Source organism: Pogona vitticeps, chromosome 1 (assembly GCF_051106095.1).
Source record: "Pogona vitticeps strain Pit_001003342236 chromosome 1, PviZW2.1, whole genome shotgun sequence".
NCBI lineage: Eukaryota > Metazoa > Chordata > Lepidosauria > Squamata > Agamidae > Pogona > Pogona vitticeps.
The window spans coordinates 265,687,503-265,705,372 of NC_135783.1; the positions used below are offsets into that span (position 1 = coordinate 265,687,503).

The window sequence follows — 17,870 nt, forward strand, 5'->3', positions numbered from 1 at the left end:
TCATATATTCTTCATTTACTATGACCCCTGAGATAATCTGCTTCACCTTTTAATTTCACCTATTTCTTTGGAATTTACCACCAATTAAGGGCATTGAAGGACTGCAGCCAGTTTGAAGGGCCAAGAGGACAAACGCTCTGGTCCTTAAGTGTTTTACATGCAACTCACTAATTTCCTGTGATTAGTAGTTTGCACAAACATACACACCCACCAGTGTGATGTAAGAGAAATTGCTGGACAAGGGACTTGGCAGATCTGGGTTAAAATTTATCTCAGCCATGAACACTAATGGGGGCAGGAAGGTTGGCATTGCTATCTCACATACTGTACTTTGAAAACCACAATGAAGACTGTTATGATTTGTAAGCAACTTGATGATGGCACATAAACAAACAAGTACTGTATATAAAAGATTTAAGGCTGTAGTCTCATACAGTACTTAGAAGGAACTACTTCTGAATCAAATGTATAGTGTTTTATCTTTTGTGTGCCTGGCTTGAAAGCTCATACCATATTTAGGAAAGAGAAACATTTCCTTGAGTCCTCAGAAGTCCCTTAAAGTTTCCCTTGGTTTCATTTTAAGCTAGTAATCATGAAATTTATTTTGACTGGTGGAGAGCAGCAACACTTGCAAGCTAATACAAACCATTTCTGCACAAATGCTTAAAGCCCACTATGATTTCATTTTAAATACGCCTTTTTTATTATTATTTACTGTCCAGCAGAACATTGCTTATAATAGCTGAACCTATCCCCACCCAGTGGTGGGGATAGGGCCTGTGTGTCCTGGCAGAAATGGCTTCATCGTTCCTAGTGGTAAGAACACTTTGTAAATAAATGTTAGCACAAGTGTTTCTGCAACTATTTTATATAGATGTGCTTAAAATATTTCCAATAACATTGGCACAAGACTGATCCCAAGGGTTGGTGCTGTCGGGCCAATTCCCAAGCCCCCCTGACCCTGTTTTTCTTTGTTGTCTCATTGTTTCACCTGCCCGTTCGAGCATGTGAGCAGTGAGGAGGAGGAGAATGAACAGGCCCCAGTGCATTCTTTTGCCTTGTGCGATCTCTGTGGGCATTACAGTGGTGTCCCGCTTGACGATGATAATCTGTTCCAGCAAAATCGTTGTACAGCGAAATCGTCGTCAAACGAGAAAATAATAATAATAAATAATAATAAAAACCCATTGAAATGCATTGAAAACCGGTCAATGTGTTCCAATGGGGGAAATACCTGATCGTGCAGCGAAGATCCTCCATAGGATCTTCATAGCCATTTTGCCACCCGCCGATCAGCTGTTTCCAATCGTTGTCTAGTGAAGAAACGGTTCCGGAAGCAGGGAACTATTCGTCAAGTGAAAAAAACCCATATAAACCCATCGCAAAGCGATTTTGTCGTCAAAAGGGGTAACTGGCTAGCAAGGCACCACTGTACTGTATTAGGAATTGGGCATAAGGAGACAGGCCAAATGACTGGACCATGGCAACGAAGACTGTGTGAAGATCATTTGTTCCAGGTCCTCTTGAAACCTGGACCTGACACTGTTACTGCCCACAATCAAATCAGTGAGCTCTCAGGATACCACTTTCAGCACTGGAATGGATTAGACCCCACTCACACTTTAAACATGTATTAAGGGGCTTTCCATGGTTCCCCAAGCTCCAAAATGGTGGAATGTTGCAGCTGTTAATGGCTACACCCTGGTTGTTTTTTTTTAAAAGAACAAACTACGTTGCATACACATGATCACATCTGATTTGATAAATTAAGCAGCTCTAGATTTTATTAGCATTTGGGAGATCATGGTGTGATAGCTCAGTGAGTTATGTATCTGATTGCAGAGCCAGAGGTGGAAGTTCAATTCCCTACTGTGCATCCCAGAGGAGTCAGCTTGTGTTGCTTTGGGTATGCTGCAGTCCCAGCATGGACCCTGAAGAAGGGAATGGTAAACCACTTCTGTGCATTCTTCACCTAGAAAACCATGGAAAGTGTTGTCATACTTGACCTGATGGCACGTAATAAAAAGAAAAGCAAGGCTCTCTAGGTAGACCTTAGAAAAAACATTGTCCCAAATCCTGAACTGCAATCAGTCAATTACAGGTTAGATGGACTAATAGGCTGATTTATCAAGCTACTACTGTACTCTGTTCCTGTATTATGAACTTTTACTGCTCCAAGTTCTTTTCTGAACTCCCTGATCTTCCCCAACTTTTCCCCACCTCCAGGTTTTGTTGTTCCTGGAAGTCTCTAGAAAGTTATATGCAACACAAGAAATGAGACATCCAGTCACCGCTTGCCCCTTTTTTGTATTTTTGTATTACGACCCACAATGCCTTAGTTCTAGTTTTTATCATTACCTTGGAGCCAAATAGTTATTAGCAACAAAATGGTGGCCTCATGTTTCTTATTTGCATTTAGGAAATCTTTGCAAATGCACCCAACTTGATTTATTGTGAGGAACTAGTGGGTGTGTTAGAGCAGTGGTTCTCAATCTAGGGTCCCCAGATGTTCTTGGACTGCAATTCCCAGAAGCATTCACTTGCTGTGCTGACCAGGATTTATGGGAGTTGCAGTTCAAGAACATCTCCGGAAGTTTGAAAAACATTGCATTAGACTAAAACATATTCTGTTTTACTGTCTGTGTAGTCCAATTTGTTTCTATCAAGAGCTTCTACCATTTTATGCTAGAACACTCCAGTATAAAATGGATTCAATAATCTCTCATTTGGCTCCAAAAGCCAGCACTTGGAAGATCTACTGCCTGCCCATAATTGGCTAGGTATAGATATAACTCATGGATTTCGTTTTTAAAAGACTACTTAAGCTAGTGAATGTCACTTCATTATGCAGCAGCAAATTCAAACACTGTTCCCTTTTATCTGTTCTACCATAGCCTACTCTCAGCTTCACAAGCAAATCTGAATTCTATATTACAGTAGCTTCTGCATTATGTCTCTATTTCAGCAATTGTCATTACAGTCGTCCCCCCCCCCCAATCTTTTGCTTGATTTAGAACAGGTAAGGAATATTTACTGTTTTACCTGTAGTTCTCCCCCCCCCCCCCTTTTTTTGGTGATGGAACAACCACAAATGTGATTTCTATAATGGTGTTGTATGGTGGAGCTTTAAGTGCCACCAGTTTTTGTACTAGTGCTACACTCACTGTAAAATTCCTAGCATCTGATCTGAAGGAATATAAAGCTTAATTAAAATACTGTCTTAATATTGTTACTCTGAAGTTTCTATTTCAGATGACAACTTCCACGACCAGGCAGGCTCTAGAGCAGGGGAGGGGAACGTGTAGCCCCCTCCAGATATTTGATTACAACACCCATAATTTCTAGCCAGCATACCTAACGTTGAGATGCTGGGAACTGTAGTCTACCAACAGATGAATATAAGCACAGAGTATCCATCTTGCTTTCAGACAGTACATCTACTTCTTAAGTGTGTTCAACTGCACTGTGTTAGTTTGTCTTTCACAGCTGGAAAGTTACAGCACAGTGCTCTTACCAGAAAACGTGTCTGTCAGACAAGAATGACTGGGAAAGGAAGAACATCTAAAACCTTTCAGCTTCAGTATCAATCTTCTACTGCAGGGGTCCCCCAACCCCCGGTCCAGTGCCGGTCCGTGGCCTCGGATGGACTGGACTGTGAAGACAGATCTCTCCCCCCCCTTGCACTCCTGTTCCCCAGTCCCTGCACATGAGCAGCCCACCCCTTCATGAGTGTGCACAAGTGTCCCCGCTCCTTCGCACATGTGCGTGAGCACAGGGGGTGCCCCACCTTTCTCAACTGGGTCCATGGAGTAAAAAAAGTTGGGGACCACTGTTCTACAGTACATAAATAATTAAAGAGCAGCCATCTCGACAGACATTCAAGTATCACAATGTTTATTGATAGATACAAGTATATAAAATCAGGGCATGAACATGTCTTGATAAATTAAGTAGACTTAATTTCAATACTATAATAGGGACCAATTCAGCTTCTCACCATTTTGTTTCACACCCAAAGACCACTTCCAAGGGCATTAATCCACCTCTTCCAACTGATCATTTTTGTGCAAGTAAACCATGTTTTTTTAAAAGACTTGTGCACTTGCCCAGGCTCAAAGATATTAAAATCTAGCACATAAAGCCCATTACTAGAGGTAGAAATACAGGCAATATACTATTACGGCAACCACCATCGATTACAGTTAAGGATTCTCTGTAACAACCAAATGGATAATCAATATTGCAACAACTCAAGTATTACACTGAGCAAAGTGCATTTCTACAGTATTCAGTGTTGCTATTCAGATTTCTAACGAACAGCCTATGGTAACTGGCATCAAAGAAGATCCTTACACAGACTGCTTCTGAACTTATGATGTAATTATTGCATGCTGCTAATACACTGTTATCTAAACATTAAAGATACTCTAAAATATTTTTTATGGTAGACTATGATTAAGACATACTACAAAAACCCTTATGCAGAAGCAAGTCCTACTGACCTACTGCTGCTTTAAATATTGTGAAAACATTACAGCGGAATGAGTTTTCGCAGTGGTTAGGTCAAATGCAGTTACATCATAGCAACAGTATGTTTGCACAATTTAAGGCTTTGGCTGGTTTAGTCAGCTTCTTCTTCAGATTCTTCTTCCTCGGCAGTTTCCAGCCAGGTCAACCACTGGTTTACCTGCAAGAAGGCCAAATCAATGTTAACAGTCAGATGAGGAAGAATTGCCACACTTCCCAGTGCATCTGCAGAATATCCCCACATGAATCAAGCCACCGCACACTATACAATTAATGCAATTATTTAAATCTTTTGCTCACTTTGAATTGTTTCCGATATATTCCAATGCCTTATTTAACTTGCTACTACTACATGTGAGAGATTGCAAGGAGACAATTCACCTGGAACAATGCTTTGCCCTTCCCTGGAAACTCTTGTGTAATATCTTCTTTCCATGCGAGAAAAGCTTCTTCTTCAATGATTTCCATATCATAGAAATGAACAAAGAAGCGCAATAACATGCCTGAAACAAAGCAAAAACATTTCTATTTTAAGTGGAAATATTTTTTGGTTTTCATATGTTTATGTAATTCAAACTGCCATTAAACAGAAGTAGTCATATTATTCTAGGTGTCTCTGGAACATAGACAACCCTCCATACATCATTTGGAATTATTTGCATAGAATACATTAATGGCACCAATTCTTAAGTCTTTAGTCTATGTACAACTGCAATATATGTGAGTCTAACTTTCACCAAAGAACTTTTTCCCTCTCCTATTATAAGACAACCAGTTTCCACCTCTTTGGCAGAACCCTTCTTCAATCTCCTTATGACAAAGAATTGCATAGAGAAGCAAAAGATGGGATTTGATTTTATTCCTACCTTTTGGAAAGCTGTTGTTATAGCAGTGCACTTGGAGCGCATACAGGGCACTCACTTGTAGATCAACATGGTCATGAAGGAACTTCTGCATTACCGGCTTAAAGGAAAGAAGCAGCTGTTTTTCTTGCTCTAACTGCTCTTTAGTAGGAGCAGATGAAGAATCTGGTTCATCATTAGGTGGATTTACTTCACTGGAAATATACTGCAAGAAACTGAAAGAAGAGTTGGAATTCAGACAACAGCATAGGCTTTCCTCAATAGCATCTGCAACATATCCATCCCCATTAAAGAGGAAACAAGTAAATTCCAAGCCACAGACAAGGAAGGTATGGCTCTCCAGATGCTGAGACTGAAACTTCAATCAACAACTTGTTATGGTAGCTGAGGTTGATGAAAAGTGCATATGGAGGGTCACACCTTCCTCAGGTCAAACAATGAAGATTCCTTTGCATATGTAGGAATGTTAGCATAAGGGAAACTTGGTAACTCTGATGTTAATTAATCTTTCATATGCAAAGCCAATATAGTTCATTTACATTACTTAAAACCAATTCAAGTAACTTGTTTTTCTCACCTGGTCATCAAAATATTAACAAATCCCTTATCTACATGAAGTTTTGGTGAAATATTGTCTTTAATCCATTTATAGATTGCTTGAGGGGATGGGTCCAATTTGATTTGCTTTAACAACTCCTTCTCCAATTTTAGAAGTGGAAACAAGAAGCTAAGACCTTTTCCTTCCAAAATCTCCAGCATACGATCTTTATTCTGGTCAATCTCTGTAAAAATACAACCAGCAGCTTGTCAATTTAGCTACTGTTGCAGTACTTGGGGAGAGAGGCTCAGGTCATTTACCATTATTTTCAAACCTTTTATATACTATAATCTTTTTCTTTTGATCACTTACCTGGCAGCATCTTCTGCATATTGACTTTACTCTGTTGGAAGAGTTCAGTTAGCCATTCACGGTCCTGCAGCTTCGCTAACTGCTGAAGGCAAAGCAAGAAGAGGGGGAAATGGGTGCCACTTTCCAATGGCTGAGCTAGTTCCGAGATGCTCACTAGTTCTGAAATTATGGCACGGGCTGCAAACTGTGCTAGATAGGATTTTACCAGAGGGATGTCCACTTCCAGTTTAGGACACTGGTCCAACACATTTAGGAATGCCTGCAAAACAACAGCATGTGCATTTTTAGTATACATATTCATACATCATTTAGACAACTGGACAATGTAAGCCAAAAAAATCTATGATTATAGTTCTGTATGTTAATACCTGCATGAAGTTTTCACTAGTGGCTATCCCTTCCTGCTTAAGTAAATTGATCAGTGCACTTGCTTTTTCTTTATCTTCATCTGATCGATCTAGTGACTGAAGTATTATTTTACTTAGCATCTCAGGAAGAAAGTGTTTTGGCGCCCTCATTTCTCTCACACTGTTAACAGCATCGTTGGCATTTCCACTATTCAGATACTCGGTCACAACAGTTTCCTAAAACAGGAGGAAAAACAGAAAACGAAAAAGAATCTACTTTTCCCAATATTCTGTCAAGCTATTACAGTTTACATTTCTAAGAGTGATTAAGGAACTTACTGTTAACTTGAGCAGCTCTTCTTTAGAAGGTGGTGGCTTTTTACTTATCTTTGCAGGTTTCTCCTGGATAAGTGGAGGATTTGTCTTCAGACCAAGCTGAGGTGGCTTGAAGAATAAATGTTTGTTAGCAAGTGACAAAATCGGCAATAAAATATAACAGAGTAACTTGATGCTAGCCGTTTCTGTGCTGCCATGTATACTTTAGCAAACTGCTAAGAAGGCTGGGGATACTCCAGGAGCACCCCACAGCAAGAACAAATGTTCCACAACAGTATTTTAAGGCCAGCATTTTTCCATTCAAGATTAACTACTCAGCTATACACACTACTAAGAAGGAAATCTTGCTAAATCTACTGAGACTTGCTCCCAAACAAACATATATGTCAACATCCAAGGTCCTAATACCAGTGCTTGGTCTTCTGAAATCTTTTAAACAGAAATTACCTACTAAAGACTTTGCTGCAAAATCTTAAATTGATACAGGAGACAAAACTCCCAATTCTATCACCACAGGAAAGGTTACACTGCAGAACAACATGTCGATTCCTGCCTTACCCATGCATTTCTTGCAATTCCAGACACAATTTAGAACTATTACTGTAACCCACTGGGAGCTTTTAATTACAACAGTTAGTTAACATTTACCTGTCCCAAAGGTGGTGTCTGAGTACGTGGTGGCTGTGCACTGGGAGGGATCATAGTTATCTGGGGCTGAAGCTTTGGCACTTGATTTTTGTTTATTAGGAAAGATTGAGCAGGCCTCAGGCTGATCTGTGGAAGGAGTTAAAAAGATGAAGATTCCTTAGAAGGTCTGTTTTATCTAGCCAAAGTGGGAGTGATATTTATTCTACAGATATTAATGATTCAATTGCAAGCTTGTATGCTCATTAAACTGCAGCTCACTGTAGAAGACTTCCAAGCTGGCAAGTGGGATACAAATGCTTACAATAAATGCTTAATAAGGAACAGCATGATTAAATAGGGGAACTAGCTGTGAGAACAATGCCATCTAATTGTAACTCTTTATACTGCCAAACAGGAATTGAAACTGTCTTTCGACTGTTCCTTGTTTATGAAGAGACTGCCCTCATATCTCATAATCTTGCTCACAGGACACTGGATATTCCAAAGGCAGAGGTAAGGTAGGAGGAAGAAAGAGGAAAATAGAAAGATAAGAAGAGTGTTGGAGAAAAAGAACCAAGAGGTGAGGGAAGAGAGAAATGGAAGTTCCAGCATTGGTCCTCGTAATAACGCGTCTTGTTATAATCATCGGGCATTCAGTTTAGAATCAAACCCGTTTAAACATAAGCATGTACCTCATCTGCATTAAGCTGTCCTTTCTTAGAAAACCGAGGTGGCATATCCTTGGACTGTCCTTGTTGCTGGGATAGAAGTCCCTGATTCTGATTATGGTATAGCTGACTTTGCCCCTGTTTTCAAGAAGAGTGAAAAGGAAGTCAAGACTACTACACTGCAATACTTCCTTTTTAATAATATCTAACGCACTTCAGAAGTTCTCATATCACAACTCTCATTGAGCTTCATATTAACCACTGCTATCAAGAGATTATGAAAAGGCAGTATAATTTAACATATGGTAAGTAGCAACTTCAGAAATCATTTATCTTACAAAGGCTTGCTCTAGTTCACCTAGGCAAAATCAGGGTAGAAATGACATCTAACCTGACTCTATGAAAGGATCACCTGTTTTCTGCTGCTTAGGTAAAGGTTACCCTTGACATATAATCCAGTCGTGTCCAATTCTAGGGCGCAGTGCTCATCCCCGTTTCCAAGCCATAGAGCCAGCATTTGTCCAAAAAGTTTCCGTAGTCACGTGGCCAGCACAACTAGACACGGAACACTGACCTATCTACTCGCATTTACATGCTTTCAAACTGCTAGGTTGGCAGGAACTGGGACAAGCAGCGGGAGCTCACTCCATTGCGTGGATTCAATCTTACAATTGCTGGTCTTCTGACCTTGCAGCACAGAGGCTTCTGCGGTTTAGCCTGCAGCGCCACCACGTCCCTATTTTGCTGCTTATTTAGTGTCAATTACTTACAATAATTTATTTCTCTTATTCCCCCACACAAAGGAATTTTAAGGAGTGAAATTAACATATCTAAGGTCACTTACCGGATTTTTCAAGAAAGATTTGCCTAGTTCTCCAAACTGGGATTGAGGAGGAGCCATAAGGTGTCCCCCATGGCCATTGAAAAGTTGATTTGACCGATGTCGCCCCATGGTGGGTGAAAATCTATCTTGAATAACTCCTGGACCAGTACCAATTCCGCTACCTGTTTTTGAAAACAATGATATCTTAGAGTATCTTACAATATTCAAGGTGCTAAACAACATACTGTGAGACCCACAACTGTAATATTACCAGGCATTTGTCCAAACATATCAGCAAGTCCTCCAAGTGGATCCCTGTCAAGTTTTATCCTGGGCGGCATAAACGGTCCCTCCAGAAAGAAGTCACTTCTCATCCCTTGAGACATAGGTGGAGGAATAAAAACTCCCAGATCCTTCAAAATAAAAGATGCAGAAACGAAGTTTTATTGTAATTCTGGCAAATATCTTAATGTTAACATTAACTGTAGAAATAAATCTCAATGACATTCTCTTTACTAAAGATGCAGTATCACTGTTATAGCCAAATATTTATTTATCTGAATACTCACTTTCACTGCATCTTGACGGATTTGATTGATAGTCTTTGGTCCATTGTCAAGAAAAGCTTTGCGAGGAACCCAGTTGTGTTCTCTCAACTCCACAGTGTCCTTTAATTATGAAATGGCATAGCATTAAATTCAGATACAGATGCCAATACACCTGACCTCCTAAGATAAAGAAATGTAGGCTCTTACCTGCAGCAGGAAACGAATCCTTGCCGGCAATTCCTTACTCATCATCAAGGTGCGCATACGGGCAAAGTACTGATCCATCAAGGACTGTTGAGAAATAAAATTTTTACGTTCTGCTAGGCTGACGACACGTTAACATTAGAAACATCCAAGTCTTGAATACTACTACAGTGGTGCCCCGTACATCGAGGTTAATCCATTCCAGATTAACCCTGGCTATGTGAAATCGTCCCTAAACGAAATGTAAAAGCCCATTGGAACGCATTAAACATCGTTTAATGTGTTCCAATGGGCCCTAAACTTACCGTTCAGCGAAGTTTCCTCCATAGCAGCAGCCATTTTCGCACCCTTGGTAAGTGAGGGGAGGGCGTGAAAACGCTGCGCACGGCCATTTCGGGCGTCCGGCGGCCATTTTAGAACCGCTGAACAGCTGATCGTGGGAGGCTTGGGGGGGCAGTAGGAAGAGAAGAGGGAAAGTGGGGGGGAGGACGTGCGAGCGCGCGGGCTTTCCTCCCTTCGCCTGCCTGCCTTCCTCCCCGGGGGCATCAGGAGAAGGACGAGGACGAAGAGGGAAAGCGGGGGTGGCGGGCGAGTGCCGTTTCCCTCCCTCCATCTGCCTGCCCGCCTGCGTTTCTCCCTGGCTAGCGCGGCCCCGCATCACTCTCGCGGCGGCTCCTTCCTGGCGCCTGTCTTCGGTAAGCGAGTTTTTTCCATAGGGACCGACGCTATGCCTCCGCATTAGCGATCCCGGAAAAGGGATCGCTATGCAGATTCGTTGTTATATGGTGTGCTCGTTATGTGAGGCACCACTGTACTAAAAATACTGTTCAAAAATACAGCTTAGTCTCTTGAATTAATATTAAAACACCCACACACGTCTCAAACATTTTCTACTTGATTGGTCTGAATTAAACTATGGCTACCAAGCAGATCTGTGAAGTTCTGGCAATGTTTACCTTGGCTTTTGCATGGTCTAGTCTAGGTCCTACTGTCCTCATTATCTGACAGAGGCACTCCAAATCCTCTCCCATATCCTTAAGTTGGACTCTCTTCTTCTTTTCCAAAAGCTGAAAGTTTTGAAACCAAGAAACACATTTATTAACACCACTTTGCTGCTTTTCACAATCTTCCATATAGGATCCCACTATCTCCATTATAAGTCATTTGTAAAATTAACTAGTTTACAACGTAATACTCCAAGGCATCCTCATGATAACCTTGATAGTTGCGCTTCCCTTTCAAAATACATTCTCAGACTTCTATCTCTTGAAAGATTTCTCAGAAAATATGGCAACAGCCTCACAAGCTCCCTTAAAAAACACTTAAGTCTATATTAAAAAGTTTCACTCGAGATCCAGTTATGGGAGAGTGTATTCTGTACTATGTTTAATTCATTACAGTGAGAATCAGGAGTCTAGGTCACTGCTTTTCATAAATTCAGTGTGCATCTCATAATGTAATCCAGAAATTTCTACTTCATTCAATAATTTTTTTTTTCCATGGGAGAAATGAACCATTTTCTCAACATGCGATTCTGGAATGGGTTCTCTAAAAGTACTAATTCTGAAAACTTCTGCTTGAAGAAATCTCTCTTTGTGAAAGCATATACATTTTGCATTCATCAGATTTTGTCATAAGTTATTCTTTCCCTTTTAACTGAGATCTTGCCAGTTATTCCCAACTGATCAGTGTACACGAAGACAGAAAATAACACTTACTGTTTTGATGCACTTATGAAGGATAGATTCATGAATAAGATCAAGCTTGCCAAGTTCTCCAATGAATTTGATGTTTCCCAGCATCTTGATCTTAGCAATGGCTCTCTGTTCCTCCTCCTCGGGGAGGAGGGGGCCGTCATGCTTATCATAGACTAAAAGAAACAGAGAAAAATGTTGCTCTGTTTCTACAACAGACACAAATTAAAACAAGGATTGTATCAAGAAAAATGAAGTCTTACTATCAACATTTCTGGTGCGGTTTTCAAATTCATCCTGAAGTTTAGAAATTAAGAGGCGTCTGAATGTCTAGGAGTAAACAAGCAATCATTTAATACCTTGTTATTCCACAGTACCAAGCCTTGTAAGTCTCATCTTGAAAAACATTTGCACTCACTGTGCTTTGCTTCTGTCCTGGATGACTCTCTGCTGATGGGCCATCAAAGTTGGGTGCATCTTCTGCCAGTCGCAGACATAGTTGAGCATATAGCGAGCTATATTTTGGCTCTTCAAGGGCTTTGTCTACAATCTAAAGAAGAGAACCTTCATGACTTGTTTGGAAAAACCAGAATACGAACCTAGCAAATGAAGTATTCACAGCTTTATATCCAAAGGGCCAGCAGGTTTTTGAATTTCCAAATTTGAAAAAAAAATTGTGCACAAGCCCAAACTATCCACTGAATTTTAACAGTTTAGACCAGTCATTCTCAATGAGGCCCCTCCGGGAGGCCCTGGCACATTTGAAGAGGGCCACAAATTGGAAACAATTCTTCACACAACACCTTGTAAGGCTCATTATGTGATTTATACAATCCTGATTTGGCCTATATTTCTTTCATATTGCGTTTATCGCTGTGGCTAAAAAAAAAAGATTGAGAATGGCTAGTCTAGAGTAGCTTCCATTGGCATGATTTAAGCACAGACTAAATAATCATACTTTCCTAGGATCCAGTGCCGATTAAAGAAAAGAGAACCAGCTTTTATCTTGTTGGTTCCAAGACCGATTTAGCAGTGCCCAACATTTGTCACAGCTGTCCTACTGCTTCTCTGTTAATGAGAGGCTTGTGTGCCACCAGTAATGCCATCAGGATGTGGCCTATGTAACATTCCTAGTTGTGCTCCTCCTCTTGCCAGCACTGCATCATGAAAGTTCTAAAATGGCACCAAGGCTTGATGGTCATTAGAAAAAGGACTATACCAAGCAATCACTGACAAGAAACCCAGGAGTCAAATTGCACCTAAACTTTTTAGCTAAGAAACCATGAACATCCACCACAATGATTCTATATATTTTTTCCTAAGAATTAATTGCAGCTCCAATTGTGAATTAAACCCACCTAGCCCTAAATCTGATATCTTATTAGTGCTTGTCTGGGTAACAGTAGGTGCTACAATGCAGCTGAACCACTGCAATGTCTTGGCTTAGCCAATGTGAGTACATTCTGATGCAGTACTACAATAATCCCTGCAGCATACCCCAGCACTTATTATAGTAGGTGCTTAAAAATGATAATTTCTAACATACATACTATTACACCCTCCTATGATGCAGAATTTTCATTCTTATCTAAATTACTATTTATCCGATAGGTGTATTTGCCCTTACCAGCAGTATGATCCCCTTTAGGATGAGCTTAGACTCTACACCCACATTGAGGAGCTCAAGGCATAGCTTGTCAAACTTTTCAGGAGTAAGCTTATTTAATATGCTAAAAGAAACAAAAAGAAAAAGAAATTATGAACTTTATTTCCCAGTATCTTTTTCTTGCATGATTTGTTCTTACATAAAATGTATGTGCAGCCACTAACGACTCTCCCCAGTATGTAGCTTTTCTCTTAGGAAAAGTTACAAGTATATCCAAATTTATATCAATAATATATTTATTCATTAAATTTATGCCCCGCCCATCTAGACACAAGTCTACTCTGTATACTGAAAATATGGACACAAAGTCTGAACCAAATGGCTGATATAGCACTGACTGGTGCACTAAAACTGCAGTCCAGCTTCTGTAAAGAAAATGGAAGATCTATCTAGCAGTTTCAAAACTTATACAAGGCAATGCTGAGGAGACACAAGGAAGAGTGATGGTGAAGTAGGATACTGCTGACAAACTGTAAGTGGAGAGAAAGAGGGTCTGTAAGAAAGGCCAGGCATAGAATCACTGTGGAAGAGAATAAAGCAGAGAGGTGAACCCAAAAGGGATTAAAAAGAGAAATCTGAGAGGTCTCACAGCATTTCAAACCAAGAGAAACCTATAACCAAGAGAAACCTATACTACTGCAGAATGAAGAGAAAGGAAGTATAGAATAACCAAGTCAAATCCTAGGGTGACCAAAAAAATAGATGAATGCAGTAGGCAATGGCATACAGTATAAACAAGAAGTAGCATAGATATGAAAGTCAAAGGAAGAACCAAGGAGAATGTAGAACCAGTGTAAACCCATAAAGCCAAAACTAGCCATGCATTACTTGTAGTCAGGAAGTGAGCAGGCAATCAAGGCTTACAGACTGTGGGAGAGGGCTCACTCTATTCTAGCAACGTAAGAGGGGAATATCCTGCAGGGACATACATTTCACACTGGGTTGAAATCCTCCTGCACAAGTATGCAGATGGGAGTAACATTCAGAGGCAAACTGTCCCACTTGAAAAAGTAATTTTCAGTTGCAAGCAGAGTCACACAATTCAGTATGTAACACATCATGTCTACAGTAATTTAACTCTTGTGGATTTGCCTGCAAAACATACACCTCGTTTCATCAGCATAGCTAAACAGGACATTTGGGCCATCGTATCTCAATTTAACTAGCCAATTTCTGGCTGTGTGTTTCCATTCTAACTTAAACTTGGCTTAATATAGACATCTTATATCCCATAACTCACCCTCTCACTTTCCTGAAGATTGCATCATGTCGTTCTTTGTCATTTGCGGAGTCGTCATCTCGTCTAGTGCTTCGTGAAGGAATCCATTTCTGAGCGTTTTGCCCTGGGGTTTTCCCCAGGAACTCGCTTTATTTGGGAAACAAAACATTATGAAATTAGAACCTATAACATACTTCCATATAAATTAAAGCCCTTCATGCACGACAAAAAACAAACACACACATTCTTGTCACCCAGTCTGCAGGAAGACCAACATACCTCAGCCACTTTATTTTTAAAAAACAATATACCCACACCTTTCAGCAATATGAATCTCTCCTATATCTCAGTATAACCTCCCCATCAACAAAAGCAGAGTATCTTCTAAGTGGTTTCTTGGATGTGTCTACCTGGCATTTACTACCACTGACTAGTTTCGCAGAAGCATTCAATTTATCCCTAATTTCTTATCCAACTGTAATATCTTTGCAAATTAAAGCATATGCTTGCCACACACATTACTAATAGTTTCATATTCATTTCATGTAGCCAGAGGCAGAACAGTATTTCAAATTGTAAGCAGCTATACCTGTTGCCGGCAGTCTTGGGATAGTGCTGAGGTGCACCCCTACCTCCTCCTCCGCCCGAAGAAGCACTGTTAGGAAAACAAATTAAACTTACTCAATTGGTACATGTTTTCTGCAGAAAGCTTACACCTGTGTAATATTAGGAAACACTGATTTGTAATCAACCACAGCTACCTGCCAACTGAGCAAAGTAAAACCACCAGCAGCAAAATAGCTAAAACTGGCAGGCAAGATAGTTGGTTCTTTTTCCCTTGTATGTAAGTCACATTAACTTTGACAGGCAAATATCCTTTCTGAAGTTTGCTCCTCATAAATATGTATATAGGGACTTCAAGAAAGTTACTTATACATGTGTAACTAGATTGAGAATCCAATCTTGTGAGTGCATTCAGTACTTGAATCAATGCAAGCAATCAACATCTTGCTGAATAGCTTTGTGCTCAGTGCTACTTGCTTGACCCTTTCGTGTTAAGATGTGTACTGATACAGACTGCTTAGCACTGTAATCTATTCTGCCCACATGTACTGTTTGCTACGGGTCCTGAACTTTGATTCGCTTAAAAACACAACTCATTCTGGAGTTCCAACAGTACACAACTAGCCTGTTGACAAGCTGCATACCATTTCCTTTTCCTTACTACTGATCTTCCCAATTCCTTCTGAGAAACCAATAGTGGCATGGTTGTCTTAATTTTAAACTAAGTTATTTTTTCCTCTGCTTCAACATTAAAATTTGAGCTTTATGTACCTGAAACGAGAAGCACCCCCTTCTGCAATCGCACTCTCCACTTTGGCGGCTTGACAATGAAGAATCTTCAAAAGAATAATAAATTGACAGGATAGGGAAAAACAAAACCTAGGAAGCAATCAAAAGTTTGTAGTGTTACGTTTTTAACCAAAAAGGTGTCACAAGCCAAAATAAAATCCTGCAGCGAAAAATCTGTATCTAACAATTCTAATGTTTCACTCTATTGCTTCTCTTTGATTTCCTATAATGTAACTGCCTGCTTCAGCAGTTTCTTTCTCATCTATATTATGCAGATAACATTAGTTTAAAAGGGTTTAGTATAAGCAAAGTAGTGGACTTATTTTATGTCCTACTTTAAAAACCAACATCCAGTGCTGAAAATTTCTTTAGAGTGCCTGTTTCTAAACATCTTTGAATCTTTAAGCAGAATTTCATCTAAGTAACCGCTAATATAAAGGGCAATAGTTACACTACATGCTGCCCCTCTATGATCAGGGAAAAGAAGCCATTAAATCGGGGCAATCAGATATGTCCCCCTGGTATGAAATCTAGCTTTAAACTTGCCATCCAAATCTTGTAGATGATTCTTTGCGCGGTCCGTCTATTTCAATCGTTAACTCGCAAACAAAGGCAAGAGTGAGAACCCTCCTTTCCAATCCCACGCCGCATCTCTCTCTCTCTCTCTCTCTCACACACACACACACACACACACACACACACGTGTCTCTCAGTTCTCCACGACACGTAGGACAAAAGAATATGGGGCGGGAGAAGGAAAGGAAGCCAATATGGCTTCAGCCTAACAAAAGGGCTACAGCCACGGCCCACCCAACACATCCGATCCTCGAGCAGGCGCTGGCTTGTCCCAAAGCATAATCCTCCACCCTGGCCTAGGACCTCCTCCCTCATCATCCTTCGGGCACCGCCCGCTCCCAGGCTCAGCCGCGCCACCAGGCCCCCGGTCCTTTGTTCTCAGCGCGACCCGCGATAAGCAGCCCCATTAGCCCCGAATACGGGGAGCCTGCCAGAACCGGGAGCAACGGCCACTCCCCCTCAAAACCAGACAAACCCTCAAGAGCGGACAAATCCTTTTCCCCAGAAAGCGGCGGCGGCTTGTCGGCTCCGAGTCGTCAGAACTCTGCTCTCTTTCCTGGGCAGGAAAAGGAAGGCATCAAGAGCACCTCGAGCGGGCCCTGGGGTCTGGCCACCAGCGAGCGCGGCGCTCAGACAAAGGCGGCCGCCTGCCCACCTCGCCCTCCTCCCAGACGCCGGCTCTGAGCAAACGGGCTCCCGGCCGCCGCCATTTTGTGTCTCCAAACGAAAGTGCAGCACCGAGGACAAGATGGCGGCCGTTTTAACTAGCGGCCATTTTGCGTATCGGCGGCTCCTTTCCCCTCAAGCTGCCCATCCGCACCCCTGGCCCAAAATGCTCCCGGCCGCGAGCAAAAGTAGGGCCGCCACCCTCACGTCCTGCCACTTACGCGAACAGCGGCTGACCCTCTCACCTTCCCTAGAGCCTGATCAGCGTCCCCAGGAGCGGCGGCGGCGGCGAGGGCTAGGGAGAGGCGAAAGAAGGGAGGGGGAGAGGGAGCCGGGGATCGGGGCTGGGGTAGGGAGGGGGGGAGAACGTGAATGGCAGGACGGGCCTCCGAGTCACCACAGCGTCCACCGAGCGCTTCCCTTCCTCTCCTCCATAGAGACCAGACCAGCTCGCCGCGGCTTCTAACGCGTACTGAGACAGCTCCACTAACTTTATTACACAGCGGGCAGCCAAACCCGCCTCGAGATGCCGGCTTCCAATCGCCGCTAGAGACTTTGGACGAACAGCCAATCGCGATTAGGAACAGGGGTGGGCGCAGACCTAAGTTGGGGGAGGAGGAAAGCTTGGTTGACGGGCAGCACCGCCGCAGTGCAGCACCGCATTCACAAAGACGGGCACATCCTCTGGTCTGCGTAGAAAGTGGCCTGGTAGCGTAGGTTGCGCAAGTGGCGCAGCAGGTCAATTGGGACAGCTTATAGATGTCTTTCCCATCACTGCGTTTCCTCCAGTGACTGGAACTGGGAGGCATCTCCCTGTGATTCGATACCAGCCGCCTTCTCTTC

At 41.8% G+C, this 17,870-nt stretch overlaps 1 protein-coding gene and 1 non-coding gene across 6 annotated transcripts; both read right to left on the reverse strand.

The window, feature by feature from the left end:
* Positions 1-3,877: 3,877 nt before the first annotated feature.
* Positions 3,878-17,528, reverse strand: EIF4G2 (eukaryotic translation initiation factor 4 gamma 2). 5 transcript variants are annotated; one of them, XM_078383935.1, is made up of 22 exons: positions 17,273-17,491; positions 15,768-15,875; positions 15,022-15,087; positions 14,454-14,579; positions 13,175-13,277; positions 11,966-12,097; positions 11,811-11,877; positions 11,572-11,723; positions 10,810-10,920; positions 9,857-9,940; positions 9,671-9,769; positions 9,373-9,514; positions 9,123-9,283; positions 8,303-8,416; positions 7,632-7,757; positions 6,987-7,091; positions 6,669-6,884; positions 6,301-6,559; positions 5,968-6,172; positions 5,394-5,605; positions 4,909-5,030; positions 3,878-4,687 (listed from the first exon to the last, which is right to left on the reverse strand). In XM_078383935.1, the coding sequence occupies exons 8-22, from the start codon at positions 11,653-11,655 to the stop codon at positions 4,622-4,624; spliced, it is 2,106 nt and encodes a 701-aa protein (XP_078240061.1). In that variant the 5' UTR covers positions 11,656-11,723; positions 11,811-11,877; positions 11,966-12,097; positions 13,175-13,277; positions 14,454-14,579; positions 15,022-15,087; positions 15,768-15,875; positions 17,273-17,491; the 3' UTR covers positions 3,878-4,621. The 5 variants fall into 5 exon arrangements, with proteins under 5 accessions (XP_078240061.1, XP_078240062.1, XP_078240063.1 ...); XM_078383936.1 differs by having other exon boundaries at positions 17,249-17,273; XM_078383937.1 differs by lacking the exon at positions 17,273-17,491 and adding an exon at positions 16,837-16,977.
* On the reverse strand, positions 8,068-8,263 carry LOC140703646 (small nucleolar RNA SNORD97). Its single transcript, XR_012082948.2, has one exon. It is a non-coding gene; the product is annotated as a small nucleolar RNA SNORD97 (small nucleolar RNA).
* Positions 17,529-17,870: the final 342 nt, after the last annotated feature.

Bases quoted from the DNA above. Each gene is read 5' to 3' on its own strand.
- EIF4G2 (XM_078383935.1), bottom strand. From the start codon at position 11,655: ATGCTGGGAAACATCAAATTCATTGGAGAACTTGGCAAGCTTGATCTT. The intron at 9,770-9,856 runs GTAAGAGCCTAC...TCATAATTAAAG, and splicing joins GGATTCGTTTCCTGCTGCAG to GACACTGTGGAGTTGAGAGA. The intron at 6,173-6,300 runs GTAAGTGATCAA...GTATTTTTACAG, and splicing joins TATGCAGAAGATGCTGCCAG to AGATTGACCAGAATAAAGAT.